The sequence below is a fragment of the Chiloscyllium punctatum genome, chromosome 49, assembly GCF_047496795.1.
Source record: "Chiloscyllium punctatum isolate Juve2018m chromosome 49, sChiPun1.3, whole genome shotgun sequence".
Taxonomy (NCBI): Eukaryota; Metazoa; Chordata; class Chondrichthyes; order Orectolobiformes; family Hemiscylliidae; genus Chiloscyllium; species Chiloscyllium punctatum.
Window position 1 is genome coordinate 31,269,746 of NC_092787.1, and position 24,985 is coordinate 31,294,730.

The 24,985-nt window shown below is 45.1% G+C and overlaps 1 protein-coding gene across 7 annotated transcripts in view; it reads left to right on the forward strand.

Moving 5' to 3' along the window:
* vav2 (vav 2 guanine nucleotide exchange factor) overlaps positions 1 to 24,722 on the forward strand; it is a 190,432-nt gene extending 165,710 nt beyond the window's left edge. For 4 of the 7 annotated variants that reach the window (XM_072566125.1, XM_072566128.1, XM_072566124.1 and 1 more), the window contains 4 exons: positions 4,986 to 5,109; positions 13,445 to 13,531; positions 16,281 to 16,435; positions 23,951 to 24,722. In XM_072566125.1, coding sequence (XP_072422226.1) covers positions 4,986 to 5,109; positions 13,445 to 13,531; positions 16,281 to 16,435; positions 23,951 to 23,998 — 414 coding nt within the window. In that variant the 3' untranslated portion in view covers positions 23,999 to 24,722. The remainder of the gene's footprint in view (positions 1 to 4,985; positions 5,110 to 13,444; positions 13,532 to 16,280; positions 16,436 to 23,950) is intronic. The other 3 variants (XM_072566126.1, XM_072566127.1, XR_011956135.1) reach the window with 2 other exon arrangements.
* The last annotated feature ends 263 nt before the right edge of the window (positions 24,723 to 24,985 follow it).

Below are 24,985 nucleotides of genomic sequence, written 5' to 3' on the forward strand. Positions count from 1 at the left end.
TTAGGTCTGAAGGTTGATAAGTCCCCGGGGCCTGATGGTCTACATCCCACAGTACTGAAGGAGGTGGCTCGAGAAATCGTGGATGCGTTGGTGATTATTTTCCAGAGTTCGATAGATTCGGGATCAGTTCCTGCGGATTGGAGGGTGGCTAATGTTGTACCACTTTTTAAGAAAGGTGGGAGAGAGAAAGCAGGAAATTATAGACCAGTTAGTCTGACCTCAGTTGTGGGAAAGATGCTGGAGTCTATTATAAAGGATGAAATTACGACACATCTGGATAGTAGTAACAGGATAGGTCAGAGTCAGCATGGATTTATGAAGGGGAAATCATGCTTGACTAATCTTCTGGACTTTTTTGAGGATGTAACTCTGAAGATGGACGAGGGAGATCCAGTAGATGTAGTGTACCTGGACTTTCAGAAAGCTTTTGATAAATCCCACATATGAGGTTAGTGAGCAAAATTAGGGCGCATGGTATTGGGGGCAAAGTTGGATTGAAAGTTGGTTGGCTGACAGGAAACAAAGAGTAGTGATAAATGGCTCCATTTCGAAATGGCAGGCAGTGACCAGTGGGTACTGCAGGGATCAGTGCTGGGACCGCAGCTTTTTACAATATATGTTAATGATATAGAAGATGGTATTAGTAATAACATTAGCAAATTTGCTCATGATACTAAGCTGGGTGGCAGGGTGAAATGTGAGGAGGATGTTAGGAGATTACAGGGTGACCTGGAGAGGTTAGGTGAGTGGTCAGATGCATGGCAGATGCAGTTTAATGTGGATAAATGTATGGTTATCCACTTTGGTGGCAAGAACAGGAAGGCAATTACTACCTCAATGGAATCAATTTAGGTAAAGGGGCAGTACAGAGAGATCTGGGTGTTCTTGTACACCAGCCGATGAAGGCAAGCATGCAGGTACAGCAGGTAGTGAAGAAGGCTAATAGCATGCTGGCCTTCATAACAAGAGGGATTGAGTATAGAAGCAAAGAGGTTCTTCTGCAGCTGTACAGGGCCCTGGTGAGACCACACTTGAGTACTGTGTGCAGTTCTGGTCTCCAAATTTGAGGAAAGACATTCTGGCTATTGAGGGAGTGCAGCGTAGGTTCACGAGGTCAATTCCTGGAATTAGGGGATTACCTTACACTGAAAGACTAGAGCGACTGGGCTTGTATACCCTTGAGTTTAGAAGACTGAGAGGGGATCTGATTGAGACATGTAAGATTATTAAAAGATTGGACACTCTGGAGGCAGGAAACATGTTTCCGCTGATGGGTGAGTGCCGAAGCAGAGGACACAGCTTAAAAATATGGGGTAGACCATTTAGGACAGAGATGAGGAGAAACTTTTTCACCCAGAGAGTGGTGGCTGTGTGGAATGCTCTGCCCCAGAGGGCAGTGGAGGCCCAGTCTCTGGATTCATTTAAGAAAGAGTTGGATAGAGCTCTCAAGGATAGTGGAATCACGGGTTATGGAGATAAGGCAGGATCAGGATACTGATTAAGGATGATCAGCCATGATCATATTGAATGGTGGTGCAGGCTCGAAGGGCAGAATGGCCTACTCCTGCACCTATTGTCTATTGTCTATATAGTGACATCACGTGAAGTACATGGGAGTGACAGACTGGGAACAGGAACTGAGCTGAAATCTCCATTCCCATAGCTAAGGAAGAGAGGACATGGAAAGTTCTTGTTAGTCTTGTCATTCAGACTATCGGAACATAGCAGGGCTCAGATATGTGCTGGGTGGAGGTGTTATCCTGTGTGGAATTATGTTTATTTGTGTTCTGTCCGACATCATGGAGACCAGTTTTGGAAGGTCTGAAGTAAACTGCACCATCAGGGACGAAGAACTGGGAACCCATTGGAGGACAGTCATTCCAGGGTAGAGTCCTGGGATCCTATAGGGTATGTAGGAGACCTTCTGAGTCAGTGCCTGGGTTCAAAGAAGAAGAAAATTCTAGCACAGGAACAGACTCTTGGGTCCTCCAAACCTGCGCTGATCCAGATCCTCTCTAAACCAGTTATCTATTTTCTAAGGGTCTGTATCCCTTTGCTCCCTGCCCATTCATGTATCTGTCCAGATACATATTAAATGGAGCTATTGTGCCCACCTCCACCACATCCGCTGGCAACGCATTCCAGACCCCCACCATCCTCTGCATAAAGACCTTACCACACATATCTCCCTTAATCATTTCCCCTCTCACCTTGAACTCATGACCCCTAGTAATTGAGTCCCCACTCTGGGAAAAAGCTTCTTGCTATCCACCCTGTCTATACCTCTCACAGGTGAGCACAGGGGAAACAGGACGGTGAGGGCAGGGGAAACCAGGACGGTGAGGGCAGGGGAAACCAGTTGGTGAGGGCAGGGGAAACCAGTTGGTGAGGGCAGGGGAAACCAGTTGGTGAGGGCAGGGGAAACCAGGAGAGTGAGGGCAGGGGAAACCAGGAGAGTGAGGGCAGGGGAAACCAGGAGAGTGAGGGCAGGGGAAACCAGGAGAGTGAGGGCAGGGGAAACCAGGAGAGTGAGGGCAGGGGAAACCAGGAGAGTGAGGGCAGGGGAAACCAGGAGAGTGAGGGCAGGGGAAACCAGGAGAGTGAGGGCAGGGGAAACCAGGAGAGTGAGGGCAGGGGAAACCAGGAGAGTGAGGGCAGGGGAAACCAGGAGAGTGAGGGCAGGGGAAACCAGGAGAGTGAGGGCAGGGGAGACCAGGAGGGTGAGGGCAGGGGAGACCAGGAGGGTGAGGGCAGGGGAGACCAGGAGGGTGAGGGCAGGGGAGACCAGGAGGGTGAGGGCAGGGGAGACCAGGAGGGTGAGGGCAGGGGAGACCAGGAGGGTGAGGGCAGGGGAGACCAGGAGGGTGAGGGCAGGGGAGACCAGGAGGGTGAGGGCAGGGGAGACCAGGAGGGTGAGGGCAGGGGAGACCAGGAGGGTGAGGGCAGGGGAGACCAGGAGGGTGAGGGCAGGGGAGACCAGGAGGGTGAGGGCAGGGGAGACCAGGAGGGTGAGGGCAGGGGAGACCAGGAGGGTGAGGGCAGGGGACACAGGACTGTGAGCACAGTGAGGGCAGGGGACACAGGACTGTGAGCACAGTGAGGGCAGGGGACACAGGACTGTGAGCACAGTGAGGGCAGGGAAAACAGGACTGTGAGCACAGTGAGGGCAGGGAAAACAGGACTGTGAGCACAGTGAGGGCAGGGAAAACAGGACAGCGAGCACAGGGGCAACTGGACAGCAAGGACAGGGGCTACAGGAAAGTGAACACAGGGGCAACTGGACAGTTTGAGGCCAGCTAGGAGCAGCAGCACTTTGGAAGACTTCTTGTTTACAGATGGGAGCATGTGAGAAGCAGCCATTGCAATGCTGCAGTCTCCATTTAACAAACTCTTGAATGAGGGCTTTAACATAAAACTGAGACAAGGGAGAGGTTGGGCAATGTTATAGACTGCGGGTGGGGGCCTAGCAGAATTAGACCAATTATTCTATCACGTTTGCTTTGCCCTTCAATCATGGCTGATGTGCGGCACGGTGGCTCAGTGGTTAGCACTGCTGCCCCTCAGCGCCAGAGACCTGGGTTCAATTCCCGCCTCAGGCGACTGGCTGTGTGGAGTTTGCACGTTCTCCCCGTGTCTGCGTGGGTTTCCTCCAGGTGCTCTGGTTTCCTCCCGCAATCCAAAAATGTGCAGGTTAGGTGAATGGGCCACGCTAAATTGTCCCATAGTGTTAGGTGCAGGGGTAAATGTAGGGGAATGGGTCTGGGTGGGTCGCGCTTTGAAAGGGTTGGTGTGGACTTGTTGGGCCGAAGGAACTGTTTCTACACTTTAAGTAATCTAATCTAATCTAATCTAAGATAATATGTTTCTCAACCCCATTCTCCTGCCTTCTCCCTGTAACCCTTGATCCTCAACTAATCGAGAACCTATCTATCTCTGTCATAAATACCCTCAATGACCTGGCCTCCACATCCCTGTGTGAATTCCACAGATTCGCCACCCAATGGCTGAACAAAGTCCACCTCAATTCAGTCTGGAGGCTATGCCTTTGGGTCCTAAGCTTTCCTACTAGTAGAAATATCTTCTCCACTCCACTCTCCCCTGGCCTCTCCGTATTCTGTAGGTTTCAGTCAGGAGATTGGAAGCTCATCTAAGGCTAAAAGATTTACACTCACGTTCTAAACAGACAGGCTTAACCTCAGACTGTTGTCAGGGAGAGGGATAGAGTCGCTAACTTGGGAAGGGTGACTGAAAACAATGGTGTCAGTCTTCCCACTATTTAATGGGAAGAAATTTCTGCTCATCCAGTATTGGATGTCAAATAAAGAGTCAGATAACTGAAGGGCGACCTCCCCATACAGGTCTGGAGGGTGGTGGGAGGGCTGATGAAATGGGGGGGTCTGTGTGGAGAATGTTTGTCACAGCCACACAGAATGTTATCTGTGACTTCGATAGAGGCAGTATTGTTCCAATAACATTGTAGAAACTCAATTGGAGGGATTCACCATGAAGTTCCAGAAAAGATAGTAATAGTTTGGGAGGTGACAACAGTGCTTAGGGTGACAGAGAGGAAGAGGACGGTGATAATGAGATGGTAATTCACTAGACCAGTGGGGGATTGAGGGTTGCCTTTTCTGAGGATATGGCTGATGAGAGGGACAACACCTCCACAGTAACACAGATACCAGGAGGAGACATTGGGTGGTCAGCAGTTTTATGGAAATAGGGTTGAGGGAGCAGGAGCTGGGACTCATGGGCCAGGAAACCAGGCAGGGCTGACCAGTGATGCTAAACACCATGGTGTGAGGCAGGAGCAAGTGCAGCAATGATTTTGAATCATTCATAATTGGGCCATGCTGGATTATAGATGGGATTTTGAGAAACTGGGGAAATGTGAGCCGGGGACAAAGTCAAAGTTTTCTTGATTTCACTTGGCCGTGTGTTGTGAGGTTTAACAATAATGATGGGTGTGACTTATTTCATTGTAGGAGCTGGTAGAGTATTACCAGACCCACTCTCTGAAAGAAAGCTTCAAACAGCTGGACACAGCTTTACGCTTTCCATACAAACAGCGAGATAAGGCAGTTCAGCGTTCAAACTCTCGGACCTCAGGTAACCATCTGTGTGCGAGTGAGCCTGTTCATCAGTGAATAGGGAGTATGCAATGTGAGGGGGTAAGAAGGGGTGAATAAGTAATAGGAGTGGGTAGTTCATAACATGAGGGGCATGTAACTTGAAGTAAGTGTATAATGTAAGGAAACCAGGTGATGAGAAAGGCCTATTGGTGGTAAGCGCAAATCTTCTTGCAGTTTAAGCTATAACTGCCATTTTAATCATTGTCACAAATCTGTTTCAATACCTGTGTCTGTTCTGTATGGTTATTGGATGCCCCTCTGTGAATATAAACAGGACACTAAGAGGGAACCATCTAACTCTGTGCATCCTGACATCCCAGCTGTCTATTCATTACTCAATGTGGTTTGGACCAAGATGGAAGGAAGGAGGAACGAAAGAGCAATTCCTGTTGAGAAGCCCATTCTCTGAATCTCACGGAAGGGCCAGAAAATGACCTGTCAAGAACTAACTTGACATAACTTAATTTCCGATCAACTCAAAGGAAACAACAGTTTTAGGAATAACTCCAATGCACTTGTACCCACTTGGATATATTTCCAGACACGTCACTCCTTTCGGGCCTGGAGGGCCATCTTACAGGACACCTACTGACAGAATTAAAAGATGAGAAATCCTGTGATGCTGTGGCGTAATCAAACAACAATCAGCACCTGAATCTAAATTGGCTACATGCTGAGAGATCCTGAGAAATAGATTGTGCAGCGCATGGATGGATCCTAGCCGAATGGATTGCTATTTAGCTTGGCAATTTGTCATCTGTTTTATTTCCCCAAAGTCACAATGATATTGTTCCCTCAATCTCATAGTCTGTGATAAAACAGGTTGAGTTGGAAATTTCACAGCAAAGGATCCACTGGGAAATAGTGATCATAATCGTGAATTTCATGATAAGCTGTAAGGAAGCTACTCCAATCACAAACAAGAACCTTAAACACAATCAAAAATCTTAAAAACTTGAGGTCAGTTTATAGATATGAGATGAAAGCAGATGAAGATTGAATGCATCAATAGACTGAAAGGTTTAACAGTAAATAGATTGAGAAGCAATTAAAGATATAATACAAAACATCTAACAAAATGTACTGCACAAACCACAAGATAATGGTTAATGGAGTTGGGAATTATCTATGAATTAGCATGTACAAACATATGATTAAAGACCAGGAACATGTCATTCAGCCTCACAAAACCTGCTCTACCATTTACTAAGATTGTAGCTGATCTGGTTCTACCACATTCTATGTATCAGCATTCTATGCCCCATGGTAGGCTACTGCAAAAAATACGGAGGTATGGCATTGAGGGTGAGTTGGAGGTTTGGATTAGGAATTGGCTGGCTGGAAGAAGACAGAGAGTAGTAGTTGATGGTAAAGGTTCATCTTGGAGTGCCGTTACTAGCGGTGTTCCACAAGGATCTGTTTTTGGACCATTGCTGTTTGTCATTTTTATAAATGACCTGGAGGAGGGGCTTGAAGGCTGGGTAAGTAAGTTTGCGGATGATACGAAAGTCGGTGGAGTGGTGGACAGCGAAGAAGGATGTGGCAGGTTACAGTGGGATATAGATAAGCTGCAGAGCTGGGCAGAAAGGTGGCAAATGGAGTTCAATGTAGGTAAGTGTGAAGTGATTCACTTTGGTAAGAGTAACAAGAAGATGGAGTACTGGGCTAATGGTCAGATACTTGGTAGTGTGGAAGAGCAGAGGGATCTTGGTGTCCATGTACACAGATCTCTGAAAGTTGCCACCCAGGTAAATAGTGCTGTGAAGAAGGCATATTGCGTACTGGCTTTTATTGGTAGAGGAATTGAGTTCCGGAGTTCTGAGGTCATGTTGCAGTTGTATAAGACTCTGCTGCGGCCGCATCTGGAGTATTGTGTGCAGTTTTGGTTGCCATACTATAGGAAGGATGTGGAGGCACTGGAACGGATGCAGACGAGGTTTACCAGGATGTTGCCTGGTACGGTAGGAAGATCGTATGAGGAAAGGCTGAGGCACTTGGGGCTGTTTTCATTGGAGAAAAGAAGGTTTAGGGGTGACTTGATAGAGGTGTACCAGATGATTAGGGGTTTAGATAGGGTTGACCATGAGAACCTTTTTCCACGTATGGAGTCAGCTATTACGAGGGGGCATAGCTTTAAATTAAGGAGTGGTAAGTACAAGACAGATGTTAGGGGTAGATTCTTTACGCAGTGAGTCGTGAGTTCATGGAATGCCCTGCCAGTAGCAGTGGTGGGCTCTCCCTCTTTATGGGCATTTAAACGGGCATTGGATAGGTATATGGAGGATAGTGGGTTAGTGTAGGTTAGGTGGGCTTGGATCGGCGTGACATCGAGGGCCAAAGGGCCTGTACTGCGCTGTATTTTTCTATGTTCTATGTTCTATAAGGAACTGGTTAGCAGACTGGAAACAAAGTCCTGATGAATGATGTATTTTCAAGTTGGCGAGCTGTACCTAATGGGGTGGTGCAAGAGTCATAGAGTTTTACAGTACAGAAGGAGGCCATTTGAACCATTGACTCATCACTGGCTCCCAAAAGAGTTGGATTAGTGGTGCTGGAAGAGCACAGCAGTTCAGTCGGCATCCAACGAGCAGCGAAATCGACGTTTCGGGCAAAAGCCCTTCATCAGGAATAAAGGCAGTGAGCCTGAAGCGTGGAGAGATACCTTCAGGCTCACTGCCTTTATTCCTGATGAAGGGCTTTTGCCCAAAATGTCGATTTCGCTGCTCGTTGGATGCCGACTGAACTGCTGTGCTCTTCCAGCACCACTAATCCAGTATTTGGTTTTCAGCATTGTTTTTACCTCCCAAAAGAGTTACCCTGTTAGTCCCATTCTCCAATCCTTTCTCTGTAACTCTCGAAATTAATCCCTTTCAAATATACATCCAGCTCTCTCTGAAACCTCCTGTGGCATCTGTCTCCACCCCTCTCCCAGGCAGCACATTCCACATTCCAACAACTTTTTCTACAGTGTGGAAACAGGCCCTTCGGCCCAACAAGTCCACACCGACCCTCCAAAGAGTAACCCACCTATTCCCATTTCCCTCTGACTAATGCACCTAACACTATGGGCAATTTTTAGCATGGCCCTCACCTGACCTGCACATCTTTGGAATGTGGGAGGAAACTGGAGCACCCAGAGGAAACCCACGCAGACATGGAGAGAATGTGCAAACTCCACACAGACAGTCGCCCGAGGCTGGAATCGAACCTGGTGCTATGAGGCAGCAGTGCTAACCACTGAATCACCGGGCCAACTCTCTGAGTAAAGAAGTTTCTCCTCATCTCATTCCTAGCTCTCTTGCTGACAATCTGGGAATTGTGACCCCTAGTTACTGATATACTGGAATATCCTCCTTCACCCTGTCAAAATTGTTTATAATGCTGACACCTTAATAAGGTCACCTCTCAATCTTCTCTGCTCCAAGGTGAACAAGCTCAATGTCTCTAATCTTTTCTTGTGTCCAAAATCCCTCATTCCTGGTATCATTCCAGTAAATTTCCTTTGAACTCTGCTCAGGGCTTTCACATCCTTCCTTAAATAACATGAACACGATTCTCCAAATGTATTCTGACAAATGATTTACAGAGGTGTAGCATCACTTCCTCACTTGTATACTCTATGCCTCCATTTACACGAAACCCAAGGAGCCTATGACCCTTCCTAACAACTGTTTCAACTTCACTAAAACCAGAAATTACTGGAATACCTCAGCAGCTCTCGGAGTATCTGTGGAGAGAAATATTAGATTAGATTAGATTACTAGATTACTTAGTGTGGAAACAGGCCCTTCGGCCCAACAAGTCCACACCGCCCCGCCGAAGCGTAACCCACCCATACCCCTACATCTACCCCTTACCTAACACTACAGGCAATTTAGCATGGCCAATTCACCTGACCTGCACATCTTTGGAGTGTGGGAGGAAACTGGAGCACCCGGAGGAAACCCACGCAGACACGGGGAGAATGTGCAAACTCCACACAGTCAGTCGCCTGAGGCGGGAATTGAACCCGGGTCTCTGGCGCTGTGAGGCAGCAGTGCTAACCACTGTGCCACCGTGCCCTTCTTCATAACTATTTCAACCTGCCTGGCCACGTACTGAGAATCATTCATGTGAACCCCAAGGTGCTCCTGTACACCCTGTAAAGTTGTGCCATTGAGGCCTGTATTGTCTCTCTGTTTCTTCTATCAAAATGCATTACCTGTGTTTCTCTGCATTGAAATTTATCTGGCAGGTGCCTGTGCATTGATAGGTCCCTCTGAAATCACTCCGCATCATCCTCACAATTCACTGTTCTTAGTTTCGGATCATCTGCAAATTTAGAGATTTTTCCCTCAACATCCATCTCCAAATCATTTATATAAATCAGGAAAAGCAATAGTCCCAACACTGATCCCTGGGGAATACAACTTTTAACTCATCTCCGAACTGAGTAATGCCTTCTATTTCCTATCTTTTAGTCAACTTCTAATCAATGCTGCCAAGGACCCATCAATCCTAACCATGTCTAATTAACTTATTTTTCTAAGTGTATATTTACCTTATTCTTCATTATAGCCTCCACAAGTTTTCCCATTGACATCAAGCTGACAGGTTTGTAGCTTCCTGGGTTATCCTTTGCACCTTTTTTTTTAAACAGCGGTGTCACATTTGTGATGGTCCCGTGTCCTGGCACTAATCCTGTGTTCATAGAGAGGCCTGTCAATGGCCCTGTGATTTTCTCCCGAATCCTGTGTTCATAGAGAGGCCTGTCAATGGCCCTGTGATTTTCTCCCAAATCCTGTGTTCAAAGAGAGGCCTGTCAATGGCCCTGTGATTTTCTCCCTAACCCCTCTCCGCAATCTAGGATGTATCACATCCAGGCCTGGTGATGTCTCTTCCTGGAGTGTTGCCAGATTTTTACGGCCTCCTCTTTATCCATCACTGTACTGCTCAGTTGCTCAAACCCCACATTTTCAATTGGATCCTTGCCACCACTTCCTAATTTGGTAAAGACAGACATGGGGCCTCAGCTGGTTGCAATCTATATTAAAGACTTTGACAGACAGTAACTTATCGAGGATTTCTGATAATAAACTCAAAGGCAAATAAGGAGGAGGCCGGAGGCCGTAAGTGAGATTAAGTGAGTGAGCGACCAAAAAGAGAAGTCTAGGCAACATGTCTAACAATCAAATAGATTCTGTAATGGTCAAACAACTTTTTAGAATCAGTTTAAGGAGCATTTGTCATTATCCTGCTGTGGATTCAAATGCAGATCATCATCTGGCAAAAATTAAATGTGAACTGAAAATACCAAAAAAAAGTGAGACCATTTAGATGTCAGGATGTTGAAGGATGAAAACCAGAGCAAGGAATTCATTCTGAACAAGTTTGGTGTCTCGGGATTCCAAACAAACAGTTTTCAGAACAAGAAAAACAAAACAAATTACTAAGTGCGGAAAAAGTTACACAACATACTGTGAAAAAAAAAATACTAAAATGGAAAAGGCAAAGAGATGAGGGGTAGATGGCAGATGAGATTGTGGCAATGATGACAGGGAGGAAAAAAACACTTGTGATGACATTGACATTGAAAAGAAAATGAAGAATATATGTCGGCAGCTAAAGAGAAATGGTGTCAGAAGATAGATATGTGAGCCAGAAATCAGCAAAGCTAATAGATATTTTGTTTTATTGTGAGGGAAATTCAAAGCAAGAGTAGGGAGGTTATGTTTCAGTTATTCAGTAAGACTGCATCCGGAGTACTGTGTCCAATGCTGGTCATTGTACTTACACAAGGATATTAATTTGGTGCAAACAACTCCGAGAAGCTTTACCAGATTAACATTGGAATGAGCAGATTTATTTGAGGAAAGGTTAGACAGGCTAGTCCTCTATCATCTGAAACTTAGAAGAACTAGTGGTGATGTATTTGAAACATGGAAGATTCTGAGGGGACTTGACTGGGTGGATGTTGAGAGGATGCTTTGGAGAATCTAGAAGTTGGTGTCAAAAAAGGTGGCACCCATTTAAAACAGAAAAAAGAAAGTTTTTTTCTGAGGATTGAGTGTCTTTGGAATTCCATTCCTCAAAATGCACTGGATGTAGAATCTTTAAATATTTCGAGGGCAGAAGTAGACAGATCTTTGATGACCAAGGAGATGAAAGATTATCAGGATATGCAGGAATGTAGAGTTGAGATCAGCGGTAATCTTATTGAGTGGTGGAGCAGATTCAAAGGGCCAAGTCGCGACTGTTGTTCCTTGTTCATGTAAGAAAGTATGAAACTGGAAAAAAATCTCAAAAGGAGAGTAATTCAGTAGAAGACAAACTCCTTGAAAGATAAAAAGGGATGGTGGCAAATAACGTGCAGAAAAAACAAATGTTGACATCATTTGATTGGATTAGATTACTTACAGTGTAGAAACAGGCCCTTCGGCCCAACAAGTCCACACCAACCTGCCGAAGAGCAACCCACCCAGACCCATTGCCCTACATTTACCCCTTCACCTAACACTACGGGCAATTTAGCATGGCCAATTTCTCACAGTCCTCTTTGGACTGTGGGAGGAAACCGGAGCACCCAGAGGAAACCCACGCAGACACGGGGAGAATGTGCAAACTCCACACAGACAGTCACCTGAGGCCAGAATCAAGCCTGAGTCCCTGGTGCTGTGAGGCAGCAGTGCTAACCACTGAGCCACCGTGCCACCCTGTTTTTGTTTTAATTAGATTCCCTATAGAGTGGAAACAGGCCTTTTGGCCCAACAAGTCCACACCGACCCTCCAAAGAGCAACACACCTAGACCCATTTACCCCTGACTAATGCACCTAACACTAAGGGCAAGTTAGCATGGCAAATTCACCTAACCTGCACATTTTTGGACTGTGGGAAGAAACTGGAGCACCCGGAGGAAACCCACGCAGACACTGGGAGAATGTGCAAACTCCACACAGACGTTGCCTGAGATGGGAATTGAACCCCGGTCCCTGGCGCTGTGAGGCAACAGTGCTAACCACTGAGCCACCTTTGGAAAGAAAGGTAGAAACAAGATAGAAGTGAATTGTAGATGGAACAAATCAAGGGAATCCTTAAAGTGTAGAGGGAAATGATGGACCAAACAGAAAATCTGATGCACTTCCAATGTAAAACTCGAAGGCGAGAAACATGACAGACTTGTGATACACAGATTATAAATATTGCTGATAGATCGAGAAGATGTCTTATAAAATATATGACAGGAAATGAGTGTGAAGATTTGAAGAGGTTGGTTTCACACTGGAACAGGTCGCTATGTTTGGTAATTATGGACAGATGATACCACAAAGTGACAGATGTGCAGAAATTAGGAGGACCGTCGAGAAAACCAGAAGAACCTTTTGTGAGAGTGAAGACGTGTCACTGACATAAAGATTCAAGCCTAGAACAGGAAATTACTCCTCAAAAGCACCAATCTTTCGGCTGTCCTGTCTCCATCAGAAACCTAGGAGAAAGTGAGGACTGCAGATGTGGGAGAGTCGAGGGTGCGTTCTGGGAAAGTACAGCAAGTCAGGCAGAATCCGAGGAGCAGGAAAATCCATGTTTTGGGCATGGAATCCATCAGAAACCTGGACAATAAGTTCTGAGGAAGAAAACAGGGGTGTTTGAAGTGTGGATGTAAAATGCACATTGAAAATTCGACACACTGGCCATAAGAGAAATTAAGAGTTGCTTCAAATTGTAAGAGCAGAATCTACTCTTAACAGTGACATCCAAAAAAGAACGTGTCAGTATTTCAGCTGTTAGATCTGAGCTGAAAAGCTGCAGTGATCTCTCCTAGAGGGTAAAGGCAGCAGGAAGAGGGGTCAACCAAGGTGTCATTGGATGATGGATGTTCCAGGGTGGTTGCAAACAAGTGTGATGTTCTGTGCCAGGAGATCTCCTGCCGGAGGAGGTGGAAGCAGCGGGAACTGAAGGATTATGGGGAGTTTATGGGATGGTGGAGGTGAAGCCCAGGATAAACCATGATCACGTTGAACAGTAGAGCAGGCTCAAGGGGCCAAATAGCCTACTCCTACCCTTCATATTGATAGTGTCAGTTTGTTATCCTGTCTTAGCTGAGAAAGTTTGAATACTGTCCTTTCTACCCTGTCACCCCAGGCCAGTCCAGCTACTGCTTCCCTTCACACTGGCATTCTGTGATTTTACTCAAATCTGGGGCCTCGATTTCAATGACAGGTTTTGCTGAAAATTATTGTTACTTTTTTCCTTGTATTTTAATATTGCTTGACCTGATTTTCTGTTTAATATTTCTTCATGTACTGACTGTTCCTCTCCTTCTAATCTTCTGCAGCATCCTCCTCCTCTTCCTACAACTTTGCTTTTCTTAGTCCTCAGGGCTTCAGTGTTTCATCTCAGAACTCTGCTCCTTTCTGGTCAGGTACATCTGCCTTTGTCTCCTTCTCTCCTCCTCAGTTAAAGTGCCACATCTGCAACATAATGGGCAAAGCTGGAGACCTCTGACCTTGGACCTGCTGGACTGGTTTAAGAGTCACTTTCCATGCACCATCTGAAACTCAGCGTTGGGGTCAAGAGTAAACAAGGTTCACATGTGCGTTATAAAGGCTATCCTTGTTCTCAGCCCCCACTGTCAATATAGTAAACAGAGACACCTATGCCAGCAGCTCCATAACTTCAGGGTGTCCCTTTGCAGCCAGTGGGGCTCAACTAGGAATTAGTCATCATTGTGAATACACAATGATGTGATTTAGCAGGTGAAATGTTTCTCAAGAGGAGGACCACATTGGGCTAAATGTTTTGAGGAGAGATAATCTCACGCAGTTTGGCACTCTGCCCTGCCCATTTTTTTATGCAAAGAGAGAACTTCATGTTTCTGCAAGGTCGATGCTCCTTCCATTCTGACAGGTTCCTGCTAGTGTAGATGTGTCAGGGTGAAGGCAGACCACATCCCTCTTTCCCCAGAATTTGCTGCGTGTGCAGAATTCCAGACCGCGGCTGTCAAACATTACGTCCCAAAGCTAAGTGTGAGGTTAGAATGCCAGCTAGGTAGAGTGCTTAGGGGCAAGAGTTATGTGCCAGTGGGTAGGTGGCAAGGGGCCAGGCATATGATGTGTTCAGTGTCGGTCAAGGTAGGTGGGTGAAGTCCGACAGGGAGTGGGGAGGGAGGGTGAGTCCGCTCTAGCAGTGGGGATGTTGTGTGTGATGTCAGGGAAGGGGAAGAGGTTGGGTCCAGAACAGGTTAGTCAGGGTGTTAGGTCTTGGGGTATTGCATTAGTGGGGATATACTGGATCTGTAACTTAATAGATTTAATTGGGAGTATGTGAGGTAAAATGTTGGAAAACAGTGACAGAATCGGACAATCAGCACAGATTTACAAAAACGAAATCATGCTTGACAAATCTGCTGTAATGTTTCAAGGATGTATTGAGTCAGGTTGATGAGGGGGAGCCGGTGGATGTGGTTTACTTGGACGTTCAGAAGGCTTTCTGATAAGCTGCCACCAAAGAAGTTAATGTGTAAATCTCGAGTGCATGGGATTGGGGGTTGTGTATCAACACTGATAGAGAACTGGTTGGCAGACAGGAAACAAAGATAGGGATAAACAGGTCTTTTTCTGATTGGCAGACAGAGGCTAGTAGAATATTGCAGAGATCAGTGCTTGGATCCCATCTATTTACAATATATGTTAATGATTTACCTGAATGAACTAAATGTGTGATCTCCAAATTTGCAGATGACTCAAAGCTGGCTGGGAGGGTAAGCTGTGAGGAGGATGCAGAGATGCTTCAGTGTGATTTAGACAGGCTAAGTGAGCAGAGGTCAGGCTGATGCAGCATAATGTGGATAAGTGTGACATTATCCACTTTGATAGCAAAATCAGGAAGGCAGATTATTACCTGGATAGTGATGGGTTGGGAAAGGGGGTTGTATAATGAGACCTGGGTGTCTTCACACACCCAGATGCTGAAAGTGAGCAGGCAGTAAAGAAGGCAAATGGCATGTTGGCCTTCCCAGTGGCAGGATTTGAGTAAAGGAGCAGGGATGTCTTGCTGCAATTATACAGGCCCCTGGTGAGATCACACCTGGAATATCGTGTGCAGTTTTGGTTTCCTTATCTGAGGAAGGATGTTCTGGTGATGGAGCGAGTGCAGTGACGTTTTACCGGACTGATTCCTGGGATGGCAGGACCGACATATGAAGAGAGATTGGATTAGTTAAAATTATTCAAGAAGAATGAGGGAGAATCTCATGTCTAATATTCAACAGGCCTACGCAGAGAAGATGCAGGAAGGATGTCCCTGATGACCCAGGAGGCTAGAACCAGGGATCAAGGTCTAAGGATATAGTGATGTGGTTTAGCAAGGATATGGGATAGGTCATTTCGGACTGAGATGTGGAGAAATGCCCACCCAGAGGGTGGGGAGCCTGTGGAATTCACTACCACAGAAAGTAGTTGAGGCCAAATATTGAATATTTTCAAGGAGTTAGAAATATGTCTAAGGGCTAAAGGGATCAAAGGTTATGAAAGAAAAGGGAACTGAGTTGGATAATCAGCCATAATCTTATTGAATAGTAGAGTACTCTTGGAGAGCTGAATAGCCTACTCCTCCTAGCTCCTCTGTTTATCTGTTCCTCTGTTGTTAAAGTATGGAGAAGTTGAATACTGACTCAAGTTAGGAAATGTATTTAATGGTTTAACCTTTCCTGAGTAGCTACTTAATTTCTGAATTCTCCAATTTAAATGGTAACTTCTGGAGAGTTCCATGCAGGGGAATTCCCAACGGAATCTTCAGTTTCCAGGCAATCCCTTTGGATGCTGCTGTGATAGGGAATCCTCAGGATCCCTGTGTGCAGCTCCCACCTATGGCTGTTGGAAAATCCCAGCTGTGACCTAGCAGGAAATGTCTTTCTCTTGCCTTGGGCTTGGTTTTTGTTCATCCAACGCTTAAAAACCAGCTCTTGAAATGTTCTGTTCCATTGTGTACTTTACCGATCAGAAAGAGTTGTCATGATCAACATTGTTCACAATGGCATCTTCAGACTATCAGTCCACAATGTTTACCCCAATTATTTGCTCCTGGTTTTCATTACTTCACCTTTGATAAAGGTGATCAACATCTTAATTATTAAAGTTTTGCTGAAGTTTCTTTTGAATGTCTCCACTCAGTGTTTAATCCCCGACCTATTGGCATGGCGACAGCGCGATATAACTTTGCAGCACGTGACATGCGTGAGCTGTCACTTCAGGAAGGAGACACTGTGAAGATCTTCAATAAGATTGGGGGTGACCAGGGCTGGTGGAAAGGTGAAGCAAATGGAAAGGTGAGTGTTGGAATGCATCAGGAATAAGAAACTGCTCTCCCCATGATGAACCCAGTCTTATCCCACACTCTCAGTCACTGTCTGAAATTTTAATACCCCACAAAAATAATCCCAATCTCCTCCTCCCTCCATTTAGCCTTTAATATTCTGCTCTTCTCATCCCATTCCCTGCACACTCTAGTAACCCACAAAGACTCACCACACTCCCCACAACTTTTAATATTACTCTTTTTGAAGCAATTTTTCATTTTAAGATGAGAGAGGAGCAGAAGGAGGCCATTCAGTCCATCCAGTTGACTCTGCTATTCAGTGACATCTTGGCTGATCTGATAATATTCAACTCCATTTTCCTGCCTTTTCCCAATACCCTTTGATTCCTTTTCTGTTTAAAAAAATCTGTTTGTCACAGCTTTGAATATACTTCACAATTCCAAACATTCACTCCCCTAAAAGAGAAGGAATTCCCCTTCATCTATGTCCTCTCTCTCCTTACTCTGAGATGATGTCCTTTGGTCCTAAAATCTCCCACCTGGAGAAACAACCTTTTTGCATCTCCCCTGTTAAGTGTTGTAAGAGTCTTAATACGTTTCAATCATGTCTCCTCTCATCTTTCTAAATTCTAATCAGTACAGGCCCAACCTATTCTATATCTCCTCATAAGACAGTACCTCTATACCTGAGATCAATCTAGTGAATCTTCACTGAACTGTGTCCAATGCCAATATATCTTTTCTTAGATAAGGAGCCCAAAACTGTTCTCTATTCCAGCTGTGATCTGACTTGTGCATTATACAGTTTTACCACAATTTCCCTACTTTTAAACTATGATTCCCTTTGGACCAACATTTCATTTGCCTTCCTTATTACCAATTGAACTTGGATGCTAGTTTTTCGTGATTTATGAATGAGGACTCCCAAATCCCTCATTTCTGTAGCTCCCTGCAGTCTTTCTCCACCTAAATAATATTCAGCTCCTCTGTTCTTACTGCGAAAGTGCATAACCTCACATTTTCCCACATTATATTCCTCCTTCCAAGTTTTCAGCCACTCGTTGAACCTGTCTGTGTCCCTCTGTTGACTGCTTGTGTCAGCCTCATAGCTTGCCTTCTGTCCTATTTCTGTGTCATCAGCAATGTTGGTGATTGTACAGTCAGTCGTCCATATCCATGAGGGTTCTGTTCCTCAGAAGTCCCACCTATGATGAAATTCACAAGTGCAGAGCTTGTTTAAAAATAAGTTAAAAATCACGGATGCGTGAATTCTGCCCACAGATGTTGATTTTTGGTGTTACTTATTTTTTGGCGTGAATAGGCAAATTCATGATTTGTGATTTTGTGGATGCAGTGTATATACTGTACATTCATTTTCCTCATCCAAGACATTAATGTATGTTGTAAATAATTGTGGTCCCATCACTGATCCCTGTGGCATTGTACTTGTTACAGGTTGCCATCCTGAAAAAGCCTCCTTTATCCCAACACTGTCTTCTATTAGTTAGACAATCCTTTATCCGTGCTAATATACTACCACAACCCCATAGGCTTTTATCTTATTAAGGAGTCTTAAGTGTGGGACCTTTTCAAATGTCTTTTGGAAATATTATAGCTTCTGGTGTCTCTATATCTATATCTATATCTATATCTATCCTATATTTATCCTGTAAATTAGCTCCTCAAGGAACTGTAATAAATTTCTCAGGCTTGGTTCCCCATATGAAGCCATGCTGACTTGACTTGGTTTTGTGATGCATGTCTTAATGCTCTGCTATCACATCATTTCCCCAATCACAGATGTTAAGCGAACTGGCCTAGAGATACCTATTTTCTTTTGGCTCCCTCCATTTTTGAGTTAAATGTGTTACATTGTCAGTTTTCCAATTTTCTGGGCTTTTCCAGAATCTGAGGATTCATGGAAGATTACTACCTGTGTTTCATTTTAATTGAGATCATCTTCACCATCTGAACAAACGAATAAACAAAGATATGAATTAGAAGCAGGAATAGGCTGCTCAGCTTCTCAGGTCAGCTCCACCATTCTATAGGATCGTGACTGATCTGATTATTCCCCATTCTGCCTACCCCCAGTACCTTCCACACCCCTCCGCCTACCACTGCCTGACTAATGTTTATGGATTCTGCTTCCACTGTCTTTAAAGGAAGACCATTCTAAAGACTGACCATCCTCAGAGAGGAAGATTCTCTCCTCAGCTCTATCGCAATGGGGCGGCACGGTGGCTCAGTGGTTAGCACTGCTGCCTCACAGCGTCAGAGACCCGGGTTCAATTCCCGCCTCAGGCAACTGTCTGTGTGGAGTTTGCACATGCTCCCCGTGTCTGCGTGGGTTTCCTCCGGGTGCTCCGGTTTCCTCCCACAGTCCAAAAATGTGCGGGTCAGGTGAATTGGCCTTCCTAGATTGCCCGTAGTGTTAGGTGAAGGGGCAAATGTAGGGGAATGGGTCTGGGTGGGTTGCTCTTCAGAGGGTCGGTGTGGACTTGTTGGCCCGAAGGGCCTGTTTCCACACTGTAAGAAATCTAATCTAATCGAGTGACTTTAATCAATTCTCAGCCTCTAGATTCACCTGCATGAAGAAATATTCTCTCCACATCTATCCTGTGATACCTCTCAAATTGGAGAGTGAATTCTCTCATATTATGGTCACTGTCACCCATGGGTTCCTTCATCTTCAATTCCCCTAATCAAGTCTGCCTCAATCCAGAATTGCCTGATCCCTCGTAGGTTCTCCCACAAACTGCTCCAAACAAAATCTCTTAGGCATTCCACAAATTTCTTTTTTTGAGATTTGCTACCAATCGGGTAGTCCCAGTCCACCTGCATATTGTAATAGAACCTTTCTTACATGCCCTTTTCTATCTACTGGTTTATTTTTTTCCCCAGACCCTGACTATTGCTAGGAGCCTGGACATTATGCCCATCAGGATCTTTTTCCCTTTGCATTTCGTCAACTCTATTCACATTGCCTTCAGGGTCAATATCACCTCTTGCTATCTATTTTAATTTAGATTAGATTACTTACAGTGTGGAAACAGGCCCTTCGGCCCAACAAGTCCACACCGACCCGCCAAAGCGCAACCCACCCAGACCCATTGCCCTACATTTACCCCTTCACCTAACACTACGGCAATTTAGCATCGCCAATTCACCTAACCTGCACATTTTTGGACTGTGGGAGGAAACCGGAGCACCCGGAGGAAACCCACGCAGACACGGGGAGAATGTGCAAACTCCACACAGAGTCACCTGAGGCGGGAATTGAAACCTGGTCTCTGGCGCTGTGAGGCAGCAGTGCTAACCACTGCCACCGTGCCACTCTTAATTTCTTACTGACAAGGCAATCCCGCCCCCACCTGCTTGTCCTTTCGATAGAACGTGTATCCTTGGATATTTAGTTTCCAGCACTGATCCCCTTGCAACCATGTCTCTGAGACGCACAACATTGTACATACCAACTTCTTGCTGATCTCCCTTGTTTTAGATACTGCGTGCATTTCAGTACAACACCCTCAGTCCTGCATTGACTGCGCCTCTTCTCATGGCGATTCCCTTATTTGCTGCACCTGAAGTTGATTACTGACCCTGACCCTAGTCCTAGCCCTAGCCCTCCACCCCTTTAACATTTTCCATGATTTTCAATGCAAGTGAACACACCCGTCCCAAGTGTTTAGTTTAAAGACCTGTTCACAGCCCTAGTTATGTGATTCACCAGGACCCTGGGCCCAGTATGATTTAGGTGGAGCCCATGCCATCAGAACAGCTCCCTCCTTCCCCTGTACTGGTGCCAGTCTCCCATGGATTTGCACCTGTGACAGTGCTAATTACCCCCTGGGTCAGGGAAGAACCCACAGATTATTACCCCTTTTTAGTTCTGCTTTTTCATTTGGCCCCTGCCTGCCCAGCACGGCACAGCACGGTGACTCAGTGGGTAGCACTGCTGCCTAACAGCGCCAGGGACCCAGGTTCGATTCCAACCTCAGGTGACTGTCTGCGTGGGTTTCCTCTGGGTGCTCTGGTTTCCTCCCACAATCCAAAGATATGCAGGTCAGGTAAATTGTCCATTGTGTTCAGGGATGTGTCGGCTAGATGCATTAGTTGGGGGTAAATGTAGTGGTAGGGGAATGGGTCTGGGCTGGTTACTCTTTGGAGGGTCAGTGCGGAGTTGCAGGGCCGTATGGCCTGTTTCCACACTGTAGAGATTCTATAAAAACATTCTATTCTATTCCCTCAGCAGAACCTCCTTCCTCCTGTTTGTATCATTCGTACCAATGTGGACCACAATGCGGATCATTCCCCTCCCACTCCAAGTCCTTCTACAGCCCAGATGAGGAATCCTGAACGCAGGCACCAGGCAGATAACACAGGCTTTGGGACTCTCGATTATAGCCACAGAGAACAGTGTCTATTCTCCTGACTATACTATCACTGATTATAATGACATATGTTCTTTTTCTCTCCACCCCCACCTCCCCGAGGCTCCCTGTGCCACAGTGCTATGGACAGTTTGTTCATCCTCCCTACAGCTCCTACTCTCGTCCAAGTAGGGAGCAAGAACCTCAAACCTGTTTGACAAACTCAACAGCTGAGGCTCCTTTAACACCACCTCCTGCAACCCTCTACCTGCCTCGCCTGTAGTCCTCTGTTCTTGACCACTGTCCAAATTCAAGGTCATTAATCTAAGGGATGTCACTGCCACACACCCCTTCCCGATGTGCCACAATATTTGAAGCTCAGACTCCAGCTCATTGACTCTGAGCCGGAGTTCCTCTCTCAACCAACACTTGCTACAGATGTGGTCACTATGAACCATAATGGGGTCCACAAGCTCCTACATCAGAGACAACACATCACCTGGCCTGGCATCTGTTTTATTTATTTTTTAAAAATGTCCTACTTTTAGCTTCTAACCTGTAACTATTTCCCCTATTTACATCAAATCCCCTCAAAATCTTGGCACATGCTGAAGTATTTAGCAAACATTTTCTAACTGCCAAACCACATCTAACATTGGACACCATGCGTCAGTTTTGTAAACTCTGACAGGTTGGCTCCAGCCAATACCTTGCTTGTTATGAACATCCAAAGATGTTGATATGAACTGCCAGGCTTTGGAACAAAGTCTTTGCATGCCTGACATCACTCAGGCACTGAGAGTTGTATAACACATGACTCATTTGTGTGGTGGTCAGAATGTCAGTTTGGCTTGATGGCAGTCTCCTGTTTGTGGCAAACACTACTTCATGGTTATTACATCATGGTAGCAACATGAAACTGTCCTAGAAAGGGACAGAATATATACACATTGTGTCTGTTTCAAATTAAAATAGGTGACAGCCATTCTCTGGTACATTCTTCAGTTTAATACCTTCACTAATCAGTGTCAACCTGACTGGTTTAAATTTAAACAAAGCCTAGCAGTGTTTTGTCAGTCATTGTCTAAATGGTATGTTCTCTCTGACAAGGTTTCAACCAGATTCCATAAGACATAGGAGCAGAAATTAGGCCATTCAGCCCATCGTGTCTGCTCTTCCATTCAACCATGGATGATAAGATTCTCAATCTCATTCTCCCGCCTTCTCCTGTAACCCTTGATACTCAAGAACCTTTCTATCTCAGTTTTAAATGCATCCAGTGACCTGTCCTCCACAGCCCCCTGTGCCAATGAAATCCACAGATTCACCACTCTCTGGCTGAACATCTTTCTCCTTCTCTCCACTGTCTTCCCTTTACTATAAGGCTATGCATTTGGGTCCTAGTATCTCCTCCAGGCCTTTCAGAATTCTGTACCCCCTCATCCTTCTAAACTCTGAGTATAGACCCAGAGTCCTCAAACGTTCCTTATATGGTAAGCTTTTTATTTCTGAAATAATTCTTGTGAACATCCTCCAAACATGCTGCAGGGTCAGTACATCCTCCCTGAGAGTAAGGGGACCAAAACTGTACCCAGTTCTCCAAATGTGGTCTGACCACAGCCTTATAGAGCCTCAGAAGTACATCCCTGCTTTTATATTTAAGTCCCCTCAAAATAAATGCCATTATTGCATTTGCCTTCCTAACTATTGACTCAACCTGCAAGCTTACCTTGAGAGAATCCTGGACTAGAACTCCCAAGTCTCTTTGCACTTCAGACTTGAGGATTTTCTCCCCATTTAGAAAATAGTCCATGCCTCTATGCTTCCTTTCAAAGTGCATGACCTCACTCTTTCCTATGCTGTACTCCATCTGCCACTTTTTTGCCCACTCTCCTAACCTGTCCAAATCCTCTCCAGCCTCCCTGCCTCCTCAATGCCACCTGTCCCTCTACCTATCTTTGTAACATCTGCAAACTTAGCCAGAATGCCCTCAGTTTCTTCATCTGGATCATTACTTTATAAAGTGAAAAGTTTGTGGTCCCAACAGTGAGCCTTGTGGAACACCATTGGTCACCGGCTGCCATCCTGAGAAGAACCCTCACTCTCTGCTTTCTGCCAGAGAGTCAATCTTCTATCCATGCTAGCAACTTGCCTCTAACACCATGGGCCCTTATTTTACTCAGTAGCCTCCTGTGCAGGACTTTGTCAAAAGCCTTCTTGAAGTCCAGGTAGATAACATTCATAGGCTCTCCTTGGTCTAACTTATTCATTACTTCCTCAAAGAATTCCAACAAATTTGTCAGGCATGATCTCCCCTTGATGAAATCATGCTGACTTTGCCCTATTTATCATACACTTTCAAGTATTCAGAAATCTCATCCTTCACAATGAATTCCAGGATCTTATCCACGACTGAGGTTAGGCTAATCAGTTTGTAATATTCTGTCTTTTGCCTTACTCCCTTTTTAAACAGGGGCGTTATGTTAGCAATTTTTCATCCTCTGGGGCCCTCCCCGATTTTACTAATTCCTGAAAGATCACCGGTAACGTTCATCATTTGCCAACCAATCACCACTCTCTTCTCATACAGGATAAATCGTTGTTCCCTTTTACATTGGTATTCTTGTGAATGTCCTGATGAGCGTAAGGCAAAATGCTTCAGTACATAAGTCTACTTTTCCTCAGCACTCGAATCTGGCATTATCATCCAACTAAAGGGTGGATTCCCTCAATCTATTCTTCCCAAGTGTAATACTTCAGAGTACTTTAGTTGAACTGTATTTTCCCATTTACTGGTTTCTGTGTCCTCTGCTGCCTTTCATTGATATCATTGTCACAATTTGTTACAACCCAGTTTGATGTCCGTTTAAGATTCCTAGATTCAAATGAGTTTTGTGTAACTATATCATTCCCTCTCACTTGCTTGTGCTTGCTCTCTTCCCCTGCCCCACCCCATCCTCTCTCCACCTCACCCTGTCCTCTCCCCCACCAACTCCCCCCCCCACTGTCCTCCCCACTGTCCTCCCCACTGTCCTCTTCTCCCTCCCCCGTCCATGTAACTGTACTGTAGTCTGGATCAGCTGATACCCTGGTCACGTGTTGAAATCACCCACTGAGCCCAGAGGTCTAATTGGTTCTTGTCTTTCTGACAGATTGGCTGGTTTCCTTCAACATACGTAGATGAGGAAGGGATGCCATGATTGGTCGCTGAGACCTCACCTTCTCGACAGAAACCATTTATTTTGCACATTCCAACATCCAGGATCTGATCCTTGCTCTTGCGCTGGTGGCGAAGGATTTTCAGCAAACTTCCTGCTTTTTACTGATGACTCTTTTAGGATTTTCAGATTGGTTATCAAAAGATTCCTTCTGTTGTATATAAATTCTTTATTCAAAACAACCAATCAGAATGGGAGTAACTCTAGTTGATTGTAGTGTTTGAATGTTTGGGGAAGAATGTGTTTGTACATGAAGTGTGTGTGTGAGTGAATGTGTGAGGGGACGGGGTACATAGGATCCTTTCTAAAAGTCATTTGTAATTATTTTACCAAGTAGCAACACCACAATGTATGTGAATATTTTAAGGAATGTTTTTAGGCTTTTGCCAGTGTATATATTTGGATTTATTGTGGGTTAAATGGAATTATAGTTTAAAATTATCACTCAATTTGTTGAAAAATGGATTGAAAATGTAAATTGGTACAATTATTTGCACTGGCTAACACACAGAAAGCAGTTGGTTTGAAGAGACTGGGAGAATCTGTGTTGCTGCTTGGAGTTGGGGTGCAGGGAAAGATTTCAGCACAACTCACTACTCTTTCTCTGTGACAGAAGTATACTGAGGCCGAGAAGCTGATCAGTGATTACAATTCCAAGACTGTACCTTTCACAAAAACAGGAAATAAAAGCGACTGTTTCTTTTTATTTTCTGAATGGTGTGATTGAACATGATCCTGTCAGTGCATGGAACTTCTAAATACAAGCTACAGACACAGCAATGTGGATTCGGTTGTAGGACCAGTTTCTGTGCTCACTTTGATGTATTAACTCTTGCAAGTGCTGCTTCTTATTTCTGGAGCTGCTGATATTACTTGTAATGCCCAGTGCATTATCCTATTGAAGATCAGTACATGGCAGGACTGCAAGACATCATTTTCTGATCTGTACCTCACACAAATGTTAATGCA